Source organism: Tachyglossus aculeatus, chromosome 23 (genome assembly GCF_015852505.1).
Source record: "Tachyglossus aculeatus isolate mTacAcu1 chromosome 23, mTacAcu1.pri, whole genome shotgun sequence".
Lineage (NCBI taxonomy): Eukaryota > Metazoa > Chordata > Mammalia > Monotremata > Tachyglossidae > Tachyglossus > Tachyglossus aculeatus.
The window spans coordinates 27533643-27553183 of NC_052088.1; the positions used below are offsets into that span (position 1 = coordinate 27533643).

Sequence of the window (19541 nt, forward strand, 5' to 3'; positions counted from 1 at the left end):
AGTCGGTAGACACATTCCATAACGTAAGCCCATTATGAGATTACAGTCCGGGGTGGAAGACAGAAATGGATATAAATAAATAACAGATATATGCATTAGTGTGGTAGGGCTGAGGGAGAAGTAGCGTGGCTCAGTGGCAAGAGCCTGGGCTTGGGAGTCAGAGGTCGTGAGTTCTAATGCTGACTCCGCCCCTTTTCTGCTGTGTGACCTTGGGCAAGTCACAACTCCTCTGTGCTTCAGTTCTCTCATCTGTAAAATGGGAATTAAGACTCTTAGCCCAGCGTGGGACAATCTGATCACCTTGTATCCTCCCAGTGCTTAGAACAGTGCTTGGCAGATAGTAAGCACTTAACAAATGCCATCATTATTAATATTATTATTATTATTATAAAGGGTGTAAATCAAGCACAACAGTGATGCATAAGGGAGTGGGAGAAGAGAATATGAGGAGTTAGTAGGGAAAGGCCTCTTGGAGGAGGTGTGCCTTTGTACTTCCCAAGCGCTTAGTACAGTGCTCTGCACACTAAGTGCTCAATAAATATGATTGAATGAATAAATTAATAAGGCTTTGAAGGTGAGACTAGAGATCGCCTGTCAGATGAAGAGGGAAGGTGTTCCAAGCCAGATGTAGGACATGGGTATGGGGACAGCAGCACAGAGGTACAGTGTACAGGTTGGCATCAGAGGAGCCCTTCTGAGCATCTCCTTATACCTGTTGCTTCCCCTGTTGGTAATTTATTGTCTCCCCCGCTGGACTGTACGGTCCTTGAGATCAGAAATCATGTCTAGCTACTCTACTGTACGCTTCCAAAGGCACACAGTAAGTACTCAAATACCACTGACTGACTCCCCCACAACATCACCATCAGATTCCCCCCAAAACCTACCAGGAAACAGTTCAAAGACACCCTACTGATTGTCAGCCTACAGATGATGAGTAGGAAGCATGATTTTACAGGAGGAGAGGCAAAAAAAAAAACTGATTCTAACCTCTGCCAACTCCAGAACTGCCTGCCAACAGTTGTGTGAAATGAGTCATGTGACCTTGTTTGAAACATATGTAAAGCATCTGCTCTGCCTATTGGCAAGGATCCCGGATAGACCCAGGCCACAGCAGAGCAGAAGCAGAGGCAGCAGATGGAGTCGGCAGCCATTCCACCCAGGAGCACGAGAGGGGTTGTGTTTCTCTGGCTCCTGGAACATAACCTACCACCAGACAGCCAGTCCCTCCCCCTGCCTCCATGACTGGCCTGGCCTGAATCTGGAGGTCTCCTTCCAATTGGCACAGCCAGTGAAATGGGCAGCAGCTGCCGAAACCCTAGCCTCGGTTACAGCAATCTATGAAGATGTCAGCAGAGAGCTGGTAGGCTGCCCTGCTCAGGAGCCACTGATCCCTAATGTATGCTTCCCTTGGGTCACTGACTCCACTCCTAACATACTTTCTCCCTCCCACCCTGCCAAGTGGGCCACTAAGACGTGTACTTGTACAACCTGCTAACTGAGTCTCATTCTCATGCTGCTGCCCCATACTTCATGCTGCTGCCCAGATTATCTTTGTCCAGAAATGCTCTGGGCATATTACTCCCCTCCTCAAAAATCTCCAGTGGCTACCAATCAATCTGCACATCAGGCAGGAACTCCTCACCCTGGGCTTCAAGGCTGTCCATCACCTCGCCCCCTCCTACCTCACCTCCCTTCTCTCCTTCTACAGCCCAGCCCGCACCCTCTCCTCTTCTGCTGCTAATCTCCTCACCGTACCTCGTTCTCACCTGTCCCGCCATCGACCCCCAGCCCACATCATCCCCCGGGCCTGGAATGCCCTCCCTCTGCCCATCCGCCAAGCTAGCTCTCTTCCTCCCTTCAAGGCCCTACTGAGAGCTCACCTCCTCCAGGAGGCCTTCCCAGACTGAGCCCCTTCCTTCCTCTCCCCCTCGCCCCCCCCTCCATCCCCCCATCTTACCTCCTTCCCTTCCCCACAGCACCTGTATATATGTATATATGTTTGTACATATTTATTACTCTATTTATTTTACTTGTACATATCTATTTATTTTATTTTGTTAGTATGTTTGGTTTTGTTCTCTGTCTCCCCCTTTTAGACTGTGAGCCCACTGTTGGGTAGGGACTGTCTCTATATGTTGCCAACTTGTACTTCCCAAGTGCTTAGTACAGTGCTCTGCACACAGTAAGTGGTCAATAAATACAATTGATGATGATGATGATTCTCATCCTCCCCACTGCCAACCTCTTGCTCTTTATTTCTTCCTGCCTGGAACTCCCACCCCATCACAGACAACAGACCACAGCTCTCCCCACCTTCAATGCCCTTCTCAAATCATATCACCACCAGGAGGTCTTCCCTGATTATTCATCTTCTCACCCTCTGCCCCTCCCATTGCCATTTCAGTATTTCCATGTCATCTAAGCACTTGGCCTCCCAGCTCTAAAATACTTATATACACATATCTTTAAGCTCTTCATTCCCATGTCGGTAATGTATTTCAGTTTCAGTACACCTGCTAAATTATACAAGCTATAGATTATAAGAGATAGGGTCTGCTAACGCCATAGTACTCTCCAGGTGCTCAGTATAGTGATGTGCATTCAACTGGCTCTCAATCAATTCAAATTCAATCAATAGATGGCAAGTGATGGCAAAGATTGCAGCAGTTACCTTGGCAACAACTTGCAGGTCTCCAGCACTACAGCAAATCTTAGACACTATGTTAATCAAGTTGGCCAAAAATGGGTGTTAGTTCAGAAAATTACTGCATGCACTTAGCAAAGGGCTTTACTCCTGTCAGCCTCTATTCTTGGCATGCAATATGACCGACAGAGATAACGGAGTGTGAGGGCCACTGGGCTAATTACTCTCCCCTCAATTTAAAGCCTTATTGAGGGCACATCTCCTCCAAGAGACCTTCTCTGACTAAGCATCCCTCTCCTCTTCCATTATCCTGTCATCCTGACTTGTTCCCTTTGTGCATCCCCCCTCCCAGCCCCACAGCACTTACGTACATATCAGTAATTTATTTATTTTTATTAACGTCCATCTCCCCACCTTTAGACTGTAAAGTCATTGTGGGCAGGGACTGTGTCTGTTTATTGTTGTATTGTGCTCAGCACACAAAAAGTGCTCAATAAATATGATTGAATGAATGAATAATGAATGAATAACCATGAGCATGATAACCAATTCCTTCGTGTAGGTTCTCTGTCCTGAAGTCTTCCTGACTGGAATAAGGATCTTCTATTACAAAAGGAATTCCAGCCATCCTAATGAATACTTAATCACCTTCACATTTAAAGTTTCTTATAGATTTGTCAAAATAACTTTCAACTAACTGCAAATAAGAAATCACTAGTTAATAAGCACTCACAGCTCATTTCTTTCTTCTATACCCCCCCTTTCTGATTGCTACCCTTTTCATCCTTTACTCCTCCTCCTTGATCCCCTTTTCAATCCAAGTCCTTCCATCATAGCCTTGAATTTCCAACATGGCTGTTCACCTTTTCCCTTTAGACTCCAGTCTATTTACAACTCTTTTGCCAAATTGTACTTTCCAAACATTTAGGACACCACTCTGCACACAGTAAGCGCTCAATAAATACAACTGAATGAATGAATTTACAGAATGCCTTTTGATGTTAAAATACAATTCAGCCCAGTGAGCCATTGTAGTCTTACCCCCTCGATCACGTGCTGCTAAATTTTGACCTCTTCTTAATGTGATGTCCAACTGGTACATCCCGGGATCCTCTGAAGGAAGATCTGCATTACTAGTTCCAACAGCATTTAGTCTCTGAAAAGCAAACACACAACACAAACCTATTTTAATCAATCCCCTACTTCTCGTTCCCACCCAGGAGTCTCATTGCTAAAACGGAGCACTGGAAATGTAGCTGGGGATGCCGAGCATGGCTGGTATTCTCTAGACCAGTGGATAAACATGGCAAATCCTGACCTATAGCCAAGTGGATAAATACAGTAAGCTCTGATCTATAGCCTAGTGGATAAACACTGAGAATTCCAACCTCCTCATCTGAGAAATTCCCAGATGGTAGATTTGAAATTTTCAAAGACCTGTCTTTGCCACTGTATTAGGAAGCACTAAACTGGCAGTTGGGTCAAAGAAAAATAAAAGGAATATAGTTCTGGGGCATGAGTGGGGATGGATATGAGAATACACACCTAACGTCAGTAGTGAAAAATGAAAAAAAAAAAATCCAACTTCCAGTAATGCTACCGTAATATTAAATGGTCTTCACTGTGACAGTCTCACTCCAATCCCCCTGCTTCAATATTTTTTATACTGCCTGGTCTCCAAGAGGGACTGGAAGCCCATATAACAAGTGAAATAAAATATTTTACTACGGGAGGGGGCCTGCCAAATCATTCGATTGTTCAAATGATTTGTGGACCACTGGAACTAGAGACTGTAGATATTCCCTTTTAATTCCACCACTGAGGAAAATACAAGTTGGCTTGTAATTTTACAACGTTTGTGGGCAGCAAGTTTTCATTAGATGAAAATACTAAAATAACCAAAATATTGGTATTAAGCAAGCTGCCGATGCTTATATAATCTAAAAATCAGCAGCAAATTTTGATTTCTTTTAAATGGAATTTTAAGCACTGTGGTAGATAAAGGTTAATCAGGTTAGAAACAATCTCTGACCCACATAACGTTCACAGTCTGAATTCCCATTTTACGGATTAGGTAACAGACACAGAGAACTTAAGTGACTTGCCCAAGATGCCACGGTAGACAAGTGGTGGGTAAGGATTAGAACCCAAGTCCTCTAACACCCAGGCCCATGCTCTTTCCAGAAGAGAATATTGCTTCTCTAGGCCATACTGCTTCTGAAATTATTCTAGTCAATCAAGCATTAGTAGTTTCTGAGCACTTAGCACTGTACCATGTGCTTGGGAGTGGACCATCAGAACACAGCGCAACTGTGTACATCTACTATTTATCATAAATCATGTTTTTATATTAAAGTCTGATCTCCCCCTCTAGGCTGTAAACTCTCTGTGGGTAGGGAACATGTCTACCAACTCTGTTGTACTGTACTTTGGCACAGTGCTCTGCACACACTAAGTATTCAATAAATACTATTGACGATGACGATGATGAATGATAAACATGATCCATATCCTCAAGGGATTTACAGCTTACTGGAGGAGGCAGACACTGAAAGACAGGCGGGGGGAAAAACAGAGTATAAAACTGTGTACAGCAGTACATTGGGGGAGTGTGGGAACTCACGTGAACAAGGTGATGCAAAAAACCGAAATGGCAGGTAAGGAAATGAGAGCAAGAAGTATGGCTTAGAAAACAGAGCACAGGCCTGGGAGTAAGGAGGACCTGGGTTCTAATCCCGACTCCACCATACGTCTGCTGTGTGACCCTGGGCCAGTCATTTAACTTCTCTGTGTCTCAGTTACCTCATCTGTAAAATGGGAATTAAGAGTGTAAGCTCCATATGGGACAGAGACTGTGTCCAACCTGATTAAGTTGTATCTACCTTAGCACTTAGAACAGTGCTTGGTACACAGTAAGCACTTAATTATCATTATTATTATTATTATCAGGGTAGGCCAAGATATTAGATGGCAAATGTATTATGTTAATAATTCAAGCACTGAAATAAAATTCCATTGGAAAAAGTTTATCTGAATCCCATAAAAAAAATAGAGATAACTTTCCGACATCAGCATTCAATGCAACAGATCAATCACCCGGTTCAAGAAACTCAGATTTTAATAGATTCAGGCTCAACTTGCCCTATAATTATTTTGCCAATGCAAATTTAATTCATTCTTTTATGTGGTGAGATGAGAATGGATAAAATTAAATAAAAAAAATTTTACAGCAGTTACTGTTTTATAACACAAAATTACAAAAGGATCAACTCAAGTCCAATTTATGTAGCTTTGTTACAGTGAGAATGATACCAAAAAAAAAAACCTCACAGCTGTACAAAACCGGATAGCAAAATAATGAAAATAACCCACAGACAAACCATCAAAAGCTTCTGCACCTTGAATTGAGAAAATAAAGATCATCTTCCAATCTTACCCACCCACTCCCTGATTCAGCAGACAATGTAAGTAACATAGGATGGGTCTGTGGGAGCAATTGCAAAGTTTGTTCTATTCCTTCAGTTCAGCCTTTACGTCTTAAGTAGGTGGGGTGTGGGGGAAAGACTGGAGGCAGCTTAAAGTCCAAATAAAAGTTTTAATGCTTTAACATATTTCAAATTTATTAAAACCTTCAGTTAATCAGTGGAATTGAGTGCTTGGTATGTGCAGAAAGCACTGTACTAAGCACTTGGGGGAGTTTAACAATAGAGTTGGTAGACATGATCCCTGTCCACAAAGAGCACATGGATTAGAAGCAGCATGGCTTGGTGGATAAGGCACAGAACTAGGAGTTAAGAACCTGGGTTCTAATTCTGGCGCTATTTGCCTGCTGTGTTGCCTCAGGCATGTCACCTAGGTTCTCTGTGTCTCAGTTTCTTAAACTATAAAATAATAATAATGGTATTTGTTAAGTGCTTACTATGTGCCAAGCACTGTTCTAAGCGCTAGGGTAGATACAAGGTAATCAGGTTGTCCCACGTGGGGCTCACAGTCTTAATCCCCATTTTACAGATGAGGTAACAGGCACAGAGAAGTCAAATGGCTTGCCCAAGGTCACACAGCAGCCAAGTGGCAGAGGCAGGATTAGAACCCACAACCTCTGACTCCCAATAATAATAATAATAATAATGGCATTTGTTAAGTGCTTACTATGTGCAAAGCACTGGTCCAAGTACTGCGGAGGACAGATCAGTGATCAGATTGTCCCACGTGGGGCTCAGTCTTCATCCCCATTTTACAGATGTGGCAACTGAGGCACAGAGAAGTTAAGTGACTTGCCCAAAGTCACAGGGTTTCAATACTTGTTCTCCCTCCTAGACTGTGAGCCCCATAGGTGACAGGGACTATATTCAGCCCGATTAACTTATATCTACCCCAGTGCTTAGAACCATGCTTGACACATAGTAAGCACTTAAATACCATAAAGTAGAGTGCGAGGTAGATATTATCAATCAATGGTATTTGCTGAGTGCCTACATATGAACTTCTCTCCCTGTCTCCTGCAAATTTCAGCTCTTTTTCATTGCTGAGCCTCCTCACTAACCACAGAGGGGCAGAACTATCTTCAAAGCAGTAGGTGGGACAGGGAGGAACTAGGCCATAAAGTTTCCCCCAGGTGGAGGATGAGAAAAAGATGACTTGGGCTATGGAGAGATCCAAAGGTGGATCTCTAGAGGCTCGACAAGGCTTCAAAAAAGCTTAAGATGGCTCAAGAACTACAGTTTGGTCAATAGCCACTCTGCAATACACTGTGGAAGTTGGGCCAAAAGGCCAAAGCCAGGAGCATACCTCCTACAGAGTCCATGGGGTGGAAGATGGGAAGGGAGTGATCCAACTCCCATTGTCTCGTGAAAGCTCAAGTTCTCAGTGAAAATGAATCAGAGTTGCTTTGGCTTCAGAGACCATTGAGTCATTGGAACGCCTGACCAGAGCTAGAAAAGATACAGAGAAGGCCAACTCAAGTCGTCAAAGAGATAGGAGTATTTCCATGAGAGAACAGACTGAAAAGATTAGGACTCCAGTCAGGAAAGAAGAGGTCCCAAAAAGGGACAGGACTGAAGAATGCAAAACCAAGAAGAGGAAGGATAAGGTGATGGGAGTCAGCAGGACCTGGGTTCTGATGCCGGCTCAGCCACTTATCTGCTGTATGACCTTGGGCAAGTCACTGAACTTCCCTGGGCCTCAGTTACCTCATCTGTAAAATGGAGATAAGACTTGATGGGGATAAGACTTGTGAGCCCCATGTAGGACATGGACTGCATGCAACCTGATTAGCATGTATCTACCCCAATGCTTAGCACAGTGCCTGGTACATAGAAAGCACTTAAATACCATATTTTTTTTAAAAAAGAGGGAAATCGCTGCTCACCAGATCCAACACCAGAGTAAAGGGCCATTCATGCACTGAAACTTGAAGATAGTAGACCCTCCCCAGCAAAGTCCCTGCAGTCAGTGTGAGAACAGCATTTCCTGAGTACCCTCGGTGGACAAAGCGCTCTAAGTAGATATGTTGACAGAGGGCCCAGGTCCTGGACTGCCCTCAAGGACAGGGAGCCTAGACAGGGAGATGGACAATAAAATTAGGAAGATGTACATGTAACAAGTGCTGTGGGGTGAACAGCAGAGTGGTTAAAGGGACAGACCCAAGTGCATAGATGATTCAGAAGGAAGGGCTAAGACAGGGCTCAGTTGAGGAAGACCTTGTGAAGGAGATATGATTTTAGTAGAGCTTTGAAGATGGGTAGAATGGTGATCTGCCCATATATGAAGTGGGAAACAGTTCCAAAGTCAGAGAGAGGACATGGTCTAGGGATTGGCAGTGGACAAAAAAAAAAAAAGACAGATAGAGAATGGTCAGTGTTAGAGGAGCAAATTGTAAGTGCACCTGCATGTTTGCTTTGACACTCAATGGTATTGGGCAGAGCACTGTACTAAGCACTTGGGAAAGTACAATTTCACAGAGTTGGCATATATGTTCCCTGCCCACGCTGAGCTTACAGTCTAGAGGGAGAGATGGACATTAATGTAAATAATTTTCAATGCATAATTTAAAGATATACACCTAAGTGTCCTGGGGTTCAGGGTGGGGTGAATATCAAATGCCCAGAAGGTATGGATCCAAGTGAAACTTCCAGCTCCATTTACTTTTCTTTTTCATATGGCTAAAATGGGTACAAGATGTGACTTCCGGGAGGAAGGTCCAACTGACCACTGATCATGGTGTTGATGGAGAGAGAAAAAGTGGCAAATAAGCAGGAATTGCTCAAATTTACTGAGGTGGCCATCCTCAGCCCACAGCAGTTAACTTAGACAAGAGCTGATAAAAGACAACAGCAGCTGAAGCAGCTTTCACACCCAATCTAGGAGCCATAAATCTTGCCCCAGATTCCTGCAAGGGCCTGGCTTCTTTATCCTGAGCCTATGCTTCTCATTCAGACCCACACAAACTTCCCCAGTTCTTCTAGGTTGAGTTTGAGCAATTCCTGCTTGCTTGACACTTTTTATCTCCCCATCCAGTGACCAGTTGGCCCTACCTCCTGGAAGCCACCTCTTCAAACCATTCTAGCCATTTGAAACAGGATAGTAAATGGAGCTGGGAGTTTCATTTCTTCCCATCCTGAGTTTCCTGCCATTCCAACCGAATGTTTCCTGTACAGACTCCTTAGCTAAGAAATGTCTGGGCAGTTGGGAGAAAGAGGCATAAAGAGGAGAAAGAGACAGAAACAGGGCAAATGTCAAAGAAAACACACTTCACCTGTGAGCAAAGAGAAGCACAAATAAGGATAAGTAGGATACCCAGGGAGGGGGGAGGAAGGAGAAAGAAAAGATGGGTAGAAGAACCCAAGAGGCGATAGCCCTCTAATCAATTAATAATGGTATTAAGTGCTTTAGTATGTGCCAAGCACTATACTAAGCTCTGGGGTAGGTATAAGACAATCAATTTGGACATAGTCCTTGTACCACATGGGGCTCACAGTCCAAAGAGGAGGGAGAACAGGTTTTGAATCCCCATTTTACAGACACGGAATGTTCACTGAGCTATCTCAAGGGCCAGGTTTCTATTAAACCAGATGGAAACAGAATTCCAATTAAAAAAACAGGTGTGCCAGATTTCTTCTTGTTTTCACTCTCTAGCTCTGGAAGGGAATACCTTGTTGGGGACAGTGCAAATGTTTTCTAAAGTCCTTCACTGTTTACCTTGGAAAGCCCCTACCTGAACTCAACTGGCCTTGCATCAGAGTGGTACTCAGAGATAAGGCCAAGCCTTGGAGCTTACTGCAATGACTGATCTACCCAGCTTCGAATCCAAGCTATAGGTTTCACTTTCCCATTTTAGCTCAGCATCCTGCCCCACCTCCTCCCCTCCACTTGTCAAACGTCTCACTCCCCCACAAGCTCCACCACTAAAAGTCCTAGTTGTGTTATCTATTTTTAAGTAAGTCATACCACTATGGTCCTGAGACACTGAACATTAACCGGATCTCAAAGCGATCTGAAAACTCTTGAGAATGTTGAACATCAGAATCAAAATAAAACTGAAACTTGGCTAGTTTTTAAATGAAAAGCAAGTAAATTCATTTTTACTTGACCTGGTTAGCCTCAGAACGAAGCTTTCAACCTCCTCTGGAGTTAAAGATTCACGGTTTTAATTTCATATAGTAACACTGTTTGAGACAAAAAGATCCCAAGCCAGGTGAGGTTATTCGATAGGGTGCTGGCTATAAATGCAAATTCTAATCCAGCTTCCAAACTCATTCAAAACTGTAAGATTCACGAAAGCTTTTCTATACTAGAACTCTTGCCAAAATGTACTCAGAGGCGTGGGGAGTCGTTCAGTAATTTTCCCTGTTCATCCCACGGTATTTAAAGTTAGATTGGAAATTTCCAAAACTGGTATAGAATCGAAAGATGCTCTCCAGCTCAGGTCTGAGTTTCAGCTTTTCCAGAAGAATTTAGAGGGAAACAAAACCATCAAACTCAAGCTAGGCAACTGAGGTCACTCAGTTTGAAAAAACTGTTCCAACGGTAAGAAGATTTGCAATTCACAGGTAGCTTCATTTTTTTAAATGGCATTTGTTAAGCGCTTTCTACGTGCCAGACACTCAACTAAGCACTGATAGATAGAAGCTAATCTGGTCAGACACAGTCCATGTCCCACATTGAGCTCTCAGTCTTAATCCTCATTTTACAGATGAGGTAACTGAGGCCCAGAGAAATTCAGTGACTTGTCCAAGGTCACAGCTGAGAAGTGGTGAAGCTAGGAGTAGAATCTAGGTCCTCCTGACTCTCAAGTCTGTGCTCTATCCACTAGATCATGCTTTTTCCTCTCTAAATTTTATTTGGCTTTACAGGCCCCTGCTCTCTCTCCCTCCCTTCAGGCTCGTGTCTCTGCCTGCCTTCAAGACATCTCCATCTGGATGTCTGCCTGCCATCTAAAACAATGTCCAAGACTGAACTCCTTATCTTCCCTCCCAAACCCTGCCCTCTCCCTGACTTTTCCATCACTGTTGATGGCAATACCATCCTTCCCATCTCACAAGCCCACAACCTTGCTGTCATCCTCGACTCTGCTCTCTCGTTCACCCCTCACATCCAATCCGTCACCAAAACCTGCGGGTCTCACCTCCGCAACATCATCAAGATCTGCCCTTTTCTCTCCATCCAAACTGCTACCCTGCTGGTTCAATCTCTCATCCTATCCCGTCTGGATTACTGCATCAGCCTCCTCTCTGATCTCCCATCCTCCTGTCTCTCCCCACTTCAATCTATACTTCACGCTGCTGCCCGGATCATGTTTGTGCAGAAACACTCTGGACATGTTACTCCCCTCCTCAAAAATCTCCAGTGGCTACCAATCAACCTCCGCATCAGGCAAAAACTCCTCACTCTCAGCTTCAAGGCTCTCCATCACCTCGCCCCCTCCTACCTCACCTCCCTTCTTTCCTTCAACAGCCAAGCCCGCACCCTCCACTCCTCTGCCGCTAACCTCCTCACTTTGCCTCGTTCTCGCCTGTCCCACCGTCGACCCCCAGCCCACGTCCTCCTCCTGGCCTGGAATGCCCTCCCTCCGCCCATCCGCCAAGCTAGCTCTCCTCCTCCCTTCAAAGCCCTACTGACAGCTCACCTCCTCCAGGAGGCCTTCCCAGACTGAGCCCCCTCCTTCGTCTCCCCCCTCCCTCGCGCCTTACCTCCTTCCCCTCCCCACAGCACCTGTATATATGTTTGTACATATCTGTTACTCTTTTTTTTTACTTGTACATATTTACTATTCTATTTATTTTATTAATATGTTTTGTTTTGTTGCCTGTCTCCCCCTTCTAGACTGTGAACCTGCTATTGGGTAGGGACCATCTCTATGTGTTGCCAACTTGTACTTCCCAAGCGCTTAGCACAGTGCTCTGCACACAGTAAGCGCTCAATAAATATGATTGAATGAATGAACAGGATAAATGTTCACATTTGCAATGAATGAAACTGTAAAAGTCACCACTTGAAAATGCTGAATTTCACATCTCTACATCAATGGTATCTACTAAGTGCTAACCCTATGCGGAGTACTGTACTCAGTGTTTGGGGGAGTACAACACAGAGTTGGTAGATACATTCCTTGCCCACAAGGAGCTTACAGTAGTTTGGAGGGGGGGACAGACATTAATATAAATTATAGATATGTACTTAATTGCTTTGGGTCTGAGGGTGGGGTGAATACCAAGTACTTAAAGGGTACAGATCTAAGTAATAGACAATGCAGAAGAGAGAAGTAGTAGAGGAAAAGAGGGCTTATAATAAAGTTTTGAAGGGGAGGTAGAGTGGTAGTCTTTCATATATGGAAGAGGAGGGAGCCCCAGGCCAGAGGGAGGACATGGCCAAGGGATTAATGGTGAGGTCAAGGTACAGAGTGTAAATTGGCTTTTGAGAAGCAAAATGTGCAGCCTGGATTGAAGTAAGGCAATCAGCAAGGTGAGATAGGAGGAGGTGAGCTGACTGAGTGCTTTAAGGCTGATGGTAAGGAGTTTTCATTTGATGCAGAGGTGGATAGACAACCACTGGAGGTTCTTGAGGATTGTGAAGATGTGGAATGAATGGGTTTTTTTTTTCCTTCAGAAAAATGATCTGGGCAGCAGAGTAAAGTATGGACTGGAGTGGAAAGAGACAGGAGGTAGGGAAGTCAGCAAGGAGACTGATTCAATAGTCAAGGTGGGATAGGACAGGTTCATGGATCAACATAATAGCAGTTTGGATGAAGAGGTAAGAATGTATTGTAGTGATGTTGTAAAGGTAGAATCAATAGGCTTTGGTGACAAATGGAATATGTGGGTTAAATGACAGAGATGAGCAAGCATAATGCCAAAGTTGTGGGATTATGAAATATGGAGGATACTGGTGTTGTCTGTGGTGATGGGAAAGATGGGCGAGGACTGGGCTTGGTTGAGATGATGAGTTCTATTTTGGACATGTTCAGGAAGAGGTGTCAGCAGGACATTCAAGGAGAGATGTCCTAAAGGCAGGAGAACGTGGCCTAATGGACAGAGCACAGGCCTGAATGTCAGAGAACCTGGGTTCTAATCGTAGCTCCACCACTTGTCTGCTATGTGACCTTGGGCAAGTCACTACACTTCTTGGGGCCTCAGTTCCCTCATCTGTAAAAATGGGGATTGATACTGTGAGCCCCCAGTGGGACATGGACTGTGTCCATGTGAGCTCATTGTGGGCAAGGATTGTCACTATTGTTGTATTGTACTTTCCCAAGCACTTAGCACAGTGCTCTGCACACATTAAGTGCTTAATAAATACAACTGAATGAGTGAACGATTAGCCTACATCTAACCCAGGGCTTAGTATCGTGCCTGTCACTGGTACAGGGTAAGTGCTTAACAAGTATCATTTAAAAAAAGAGAAAAAAGGAAATGTGAGATTGCAGAGAAGGAGGGATCAGGACAGAAGTAGATCTAGGAAGTCACCTTCACAGAGATGGTAACTGAAGTTGTGGAAGCGAATGACTTCTCCAAGGTAGTGGGTATAGAGGAGACTAGAAGGGGACCCAGAACTGAGCCTTGAGGGACTCCAGTTAGACGGTGGAAGAAGAAGCCTGTGAAAGAGGTTGTGAGAATGAGCAGCCAGAGACAGAGGAGAAGCAGGAGAGGAGTGAAGTCAGCAAAGCCACGATAGGATAAAATTTCAAAGAGACGGGGGCAGCTTATAGTGTTGATGGCAGCTAAGAGGTTGTCGGATTTGGCAATCAGAAGGTCACTGATGATCTCAGAGAGTAATTTCCCTGAAATGAAGCTGATGGTGAGGAGTTTGGCGGTGGATGTGCAACCACTGGAGGTTCTGGAGGAGTGGGGAAACATGGACCGAATGTTTTTGTAGAAAAATGGTCAAAGCATCAGAGTGAAGTATGAACTGACGTGGGGAGAGACAGGAGGCAGGGAGGTCCTCAAGGAGGCTGATACAGTAATCAAGGCGAGATAGGATAAGTGCTTGGATTAACAAGGTAGCAGTTTGGATGGAGAGGAAAGGGTGGATTTTAGCAATGTGAAGACTGAATTGACAGGATTCAGTGTTAGACTGAATATGTCGATTGAAAGAGAGAGAAGTCAAGAATAACACCAAGGTTATGGGCTTGGGAGACAGAAGGAATGATGGTGCTGTCTACAGTGATGGGAAGAGGAGAGAATTGGAGGAGAGAAAGTGGAGGCAGCAGTTATAGACAACTTGCTCAAGGAGAAGAATGTTAGGAGGAAAATGGGGTGATAACTTTAGGAAGCTGTGAGGTCAAGGGAGGATTTTTTTAGGCTAGGGTATACATATGCGTGTTTGAAAGCAGTGGGGAAGAAGTCATTGTAAAGTAAACAGTTGAAAATGATGGTCAGAGAGGGGAGAAGCGAGCGGGCAAGGTTTTGATAATGTTTGAAGGGATGGGGTTGGAGGTGCAGGTGGAAGGGGTGGATTTTCAGAGGAGGTGAGAGAGCTTTCTTGACATATTGCTGGGAAAGATGGAAGAGTCACAGAAGGAACAGGAGGGGGGAGATCCTGGAGAGGAGCAGGGGAGATTTTATGGAGATCAGGCCCGAGCTACATATTTTGAAAGGGGTTATCTTCGGTTTACCTTACTAGAGGACCTCGGTAGTTTACCTTAAGAAACTATGTTACCTAATTGAGACCCACTGGAAAAGGCTCGATGACTGTGTAAGCTTTCATTAACATGACCAAATTTCATTTTCATCTAATGCATTTTTTCCTATGCTAAATAGTAAGTTTCAATTTCGCTCCATGAAATTTCAGAGTGAATTATCTACTTATTGTGTGGGAGGCAATAAGATGCATACTGGAGGAGGAAAAAGAGGAAATGAGATAAGAAAAGCACCTGAGTTCTTATCCATTGTTGCACATTGGGATATTTTATGTAAGACTCTGCTCAGAGACCACTGCAAAGATTACCACTGGCCAGATCTGTTTTTTAAACTCAACCTCAATTCTCCAACATCTAATAGCAAAGTAGTTTAAGAAGCCTAAAATGAATGGGATCTATTTCTTTTTAAGTGGCAAAAATTATTTTTTTTCTTTAAAGGAACTCTTCATTCTAATGACTAAGAACTATGTCTTAAATTCACCTCAAGACTTCAGACAATATAGATGGATAAAGTCTGTTAATGAAGAAGTCAGTTTATAGACTGCCATCTTGGCTTTAGTCAAAACCAAGATAAATTAAAAGACTACAGATTACTACAAACTGCAGCACTGGGCTGCTATATTTAAGGAAAAACAAAATTTTAAGGCTCAGAATCAGTCTTCTCAGACTCCCACGACACTGATTACTCACTCTAGTCTTGCTCTCACAATTGTTTCTTTCAAAGCCCCTCCACTCCCACTCATATAGTATATAAAATAACGAGAGTTCAAGGCAAAGATAATAAAACAACGTTCTTATCTGGTGTATGTGAGGTGGAAGTCACATTTATGTCATGTGGCCAGATTTCTGATATTTAAAAGTCACCAATCTTCCATTCCCACTGCTAAGTCATTGAGTATCAGACCCAATTATGGAATGATCTTTTATTTATAACTATATTTTTATAACTGAATGCAGGCTATTATGTTGCTTGTGGTGAACAAACTTTGTTAAAACTCAGTGCACCAGTAAGGTATTTTAGATTCCCACATCCTGTTGTCTATATTGATAGGTTTGATTCCAAAGTTCACTCTCCCAAAAACTATACTACTTTAGGTTGATTTTGTATTCCTTTCTCTCTTCTTGCATCACTGGATAGTGCAGTAACTAGTACAGTAATATCACTAAATTCTAAGTTCCTGGTGGAACCAGTGTTAAAAAAAAAGGATGCAATACAACCAAATTAACTGTTGAACACAGGTTTTTTTTTTTTTTTGCAAGACTGCAAGGAGCTATCTCAAATTGTTCTTTTTGACACACACAAAATAGATATGTTTCCATCCTCAACAGATCTATAGGCTTTAGTATGTGCTTGATAAATACCATTTAAAAACTGTGTGCCAGGCACAGTAATAATAATAATAATAATAATAGCATTTATTAAGCGCTTACTATGTGCCAAGCACCGTCCTAAATGCTGGGGTAGATACAAGGTAATCAGGTTGTCCCAAGTGGGGCTCACAGTCAATCCCCATTTTTACAGATGAGGTAACTGATACACAGAGAAGTTAAGTGGTTTGCCCCAGGTCACACAGCAGACAAGTGGCAGAGCCGGAATTAGAATCCAGGTCCTTCTGGCTCCCGGGCCCATGCTCCATCCACTAGGCCACACTGCTTCTTAGTGCAAAGAGAGAGCTCCACTTTCAGTTTTGTTCTTTGTTAATCCATTTACAACAATCCTGGCCTCAAGATGCTCACAATCTACTGAAGGAAAGACAGGCACAGCAATAAATTATAGAGTGTAAGACATGTACACAACTACTGTGTGTACTGATGTAGCAAAGAAGTACTGACATGGCAGGTGGGGATACCTGATGGGGGGATTATATAAGTGATGGGAAGGCACTGTTTGTCAAGAGACAAGATGGAGCAGGGTAACACTTCATTACCATTTTCAGGAAGATTGAAGAAGGTGAGGGTAAGCGTGTAGAGCGAGGCTCCTTTCCCATCTGCCACAGTTGCTTCTTTGGATCAGTCAGACCTGAGGTTACACTGATGCAGGGAAAAGGAGGAAAGAAAATGGGAATTTCTCCCCCATTTTGCTCCCCAGTAGAGCTATACATTGAAGCCATTTTCTGGGCTCTCCTGTACTATGAACATTTGTTTCATTTTGGTAGGAAAATGTTCTGAGCTTTCTGTTCACCCCAAGCCAGTATTAATATACAGACAACTATATCTAAACAAAATGCAAAGCTTCCTAGTAATTCAAAAATAAATGGCACAACCCCAACTCGGTAAGACTTGTGACAGACCCAATCTGACCTAGCTAACAGTGATTTCAATTATAGCCTGGAAAGGGGAATTTAAGTGCTAAAATGAATGGTTTTTAAATACCAGGTTCAGAACACTTGTTTTGAAAGGCTATTTTTCTTCGACTCCAAAGCCATTCTCAAATAATTCCTAGATGGCAACCTCACTTTCAGTTATATTTCTAAGTTGTCAGAAGCTTCCCCATGACGGCTTCCTGAATTAGAGCACTGCAATACATTTACAGTTCTCTAATATCAAATATCCACAAGGAGACCTCACACACATTTTACCAGTGAGAGTCACATTATATCTAGTCAATAGGAAAGAAAATGTGCCAGCCCAACATCAAATAAGTTTTAAGACGGTTTACTGAACCAGAAATTACAATTTCTAAAGCAAGGTACCAGGAATTTGTTGTACAGAGTTGGTTAAGGCATAATGACCTAAAATGCTGCTATCTAGGGAATTTATTTAGAGCTTTGCAATAAACCAAGGAAGAGATGAAGTTACAACTGCCACTGGCATTTGTGTAGGCGGCACCATGGTCTTGACATTCTCTTACTAGATAATGGTATCCTGCCCAAAGGAAGGACAGGAAGAGGCATTTGAGGAGTGATTGTATTGTGCTTCCCCAAGTGCTTATTACAGTGCTCTGCATAAAGTGCTCGGTAAATACTATTGATTACACCTTGGGAAGAATGTCCTCAGGATGCTTGCTCCTCTTTTCCATCTGCCCGCACCATTACTTCCTAATGCCAGAGTGAGTGAGCTTTACAAACGGTAAGTGGGGGAAGGACAAGGGCAAAGGTTCCATCTTCTCCCCTACAAATCATCAGATCTGCAATCTATAATATTTATTGAGCGCTTATTCTGTGCTGAGGATTTACTTAGGGCCTGGAAGAGTCCAACAGAGCAGGTAGACCCAGTCTCTGACCAAGAAGCTTGCAATCTAGTGGTGGGAGACCAATATTAGAATATGTTACAGTTGGGGGAAGCAAGAGAGTTTAATGAGAGATACTTAAGTTCTACCTCGGGGAGTGTCCACGTGTTTAAGGACTGAGTTCTCTAGTGTGTGCAGGGGATGTGCAAGTGCTGAAATTGCTGTATGGGAAAAGTGAAATTTAAACAAGGAAGGCCTGTGGAAATGCCATTTTAGTAGGGCTTTGAATATGGGGACAGTGGTGGTTTGGCAGGTATGAAGGGGAGGGAAGTTGTGAGCAGGAAGTCAACAGTGAGAGAGATGATGAGAACAAGGCATGGAAAGAAGCTTGGCAGAAGAGTGAAGTGTGCACATTGGGGTGTAGTGATAGAGAAGTCAGAATAGTTCAGAGGGAGGAAGGTAATTTTCTTATGGTATTTGTTACATTCTTGCTATGAGCCAGGCACCGTACTAATAGCCTACGGTCAGAAGTTTCTGCTTTATAAAGAAAGGAAAGGGCAACCACTGGAGGATTCTGAAAATGGGGAAGACACGTGCAACTGACTTATTTCTCCATTTAGCAGCTGGTGTGTCTGGAGGAAACTGGGACATATTAGCTAAGGGGGCTCAGAGAGGTAGAGGAAGTTTAATCCCGCATTAGAAAGGGAAGGAGACATGCAGAGTTCCGGTTACACTAGGGAACACCCGCCTCCAACTCTACCAAGCACTTTCAGAGAGGTTAGGGACATGTGTGCCAAGTCTGATTCTCCACATTTACTGAGCACTTACTGCGTGCAGAGCACTCTTAGTGCTTGGGAGAGTACAATATAACAGATACATTCCCTGCTCACACAGAGCTTACAGTCTAGAGGGGGAGAAAGACATTAATATAAACTCAGGGATATGTACACAAGTGCTGTGGGGCTTTGAGGGGGGGATGAATAAAGGGAGCAAGTCAAGGTGGGCAGAAGGGAGTGGGAGAAGAGGGAAAGGAGGGCTTAGGCAGGGAACACTTCTTGGGGATTTGCCTTCAATAAGTCTTTGAAGGTGGAGAGAGAAAATATCTGTCAGATATGAAGATGGAGGGCATTCCAGGCCACAGGCAGTACACGGGCAAGAGGTTGGTGGCGAGATGAACGAGATCGAGGTACAGTGAGAAGGTTGGCATTCGAGGAGCAAAGTGAGTGGGCTGAGTTGTAGGAGAGTAGCAAGGTGAGGTAGGAGGGGGCAACGTGATGGACGTGTGCCAAGTGCCTGATGATACCTTACACTATTGGGATGGATGCCAGATCTGATAGCCCACACTGATGGGGCTATGGCTGCATGTACTTCTTCGGCCCCTCACTCCTCGCCCACAGAATCGCTGCGCTGGACTGCTCCAAATGGAAATTTCCTTTCCACTCCTGAGGAGGCCAGAGAGACCACTTGGAAACAGAATGAGGAGAGCCAGCTGTCGATTTCTGTGAGGAAACAATCTAGCCTGCTTATCTGAAAACATAAATAAATCCCTAGATCTGTTCCTCTGAACAGATTAGCCTGAATAAAAAATTAAA

At 43.7% G+C, this 19541-nt stretch overlaps 1 protein-coding gene across 5 annotated transcripts in view; it reads right to left on the reverse strand.

Moving 5' to 3' along the window:
• MCTP1 (multiple C2 and transmembrane domain containing 1) overlaps positions 1 to 19541 on the reverse strand; it is a 369964-nt gene that overhangs the window by 280481 nt on the left and 69942 nt on the right. For all 5 annotated transcript variants that reach the window (XM_038765896.1, XM_038765897.1, XM_038765898.1 and 2 more), the window contains exon 2: positions 3689 to 3803. In XM_038765896.1, coding sequence (XP_038621824.1) covers positions 3689 to 3803 — 115 coding nt within the window. The remainder of the gene's footprint in view (positions 1 to 3688; positions 3804 to 19541) is intronic.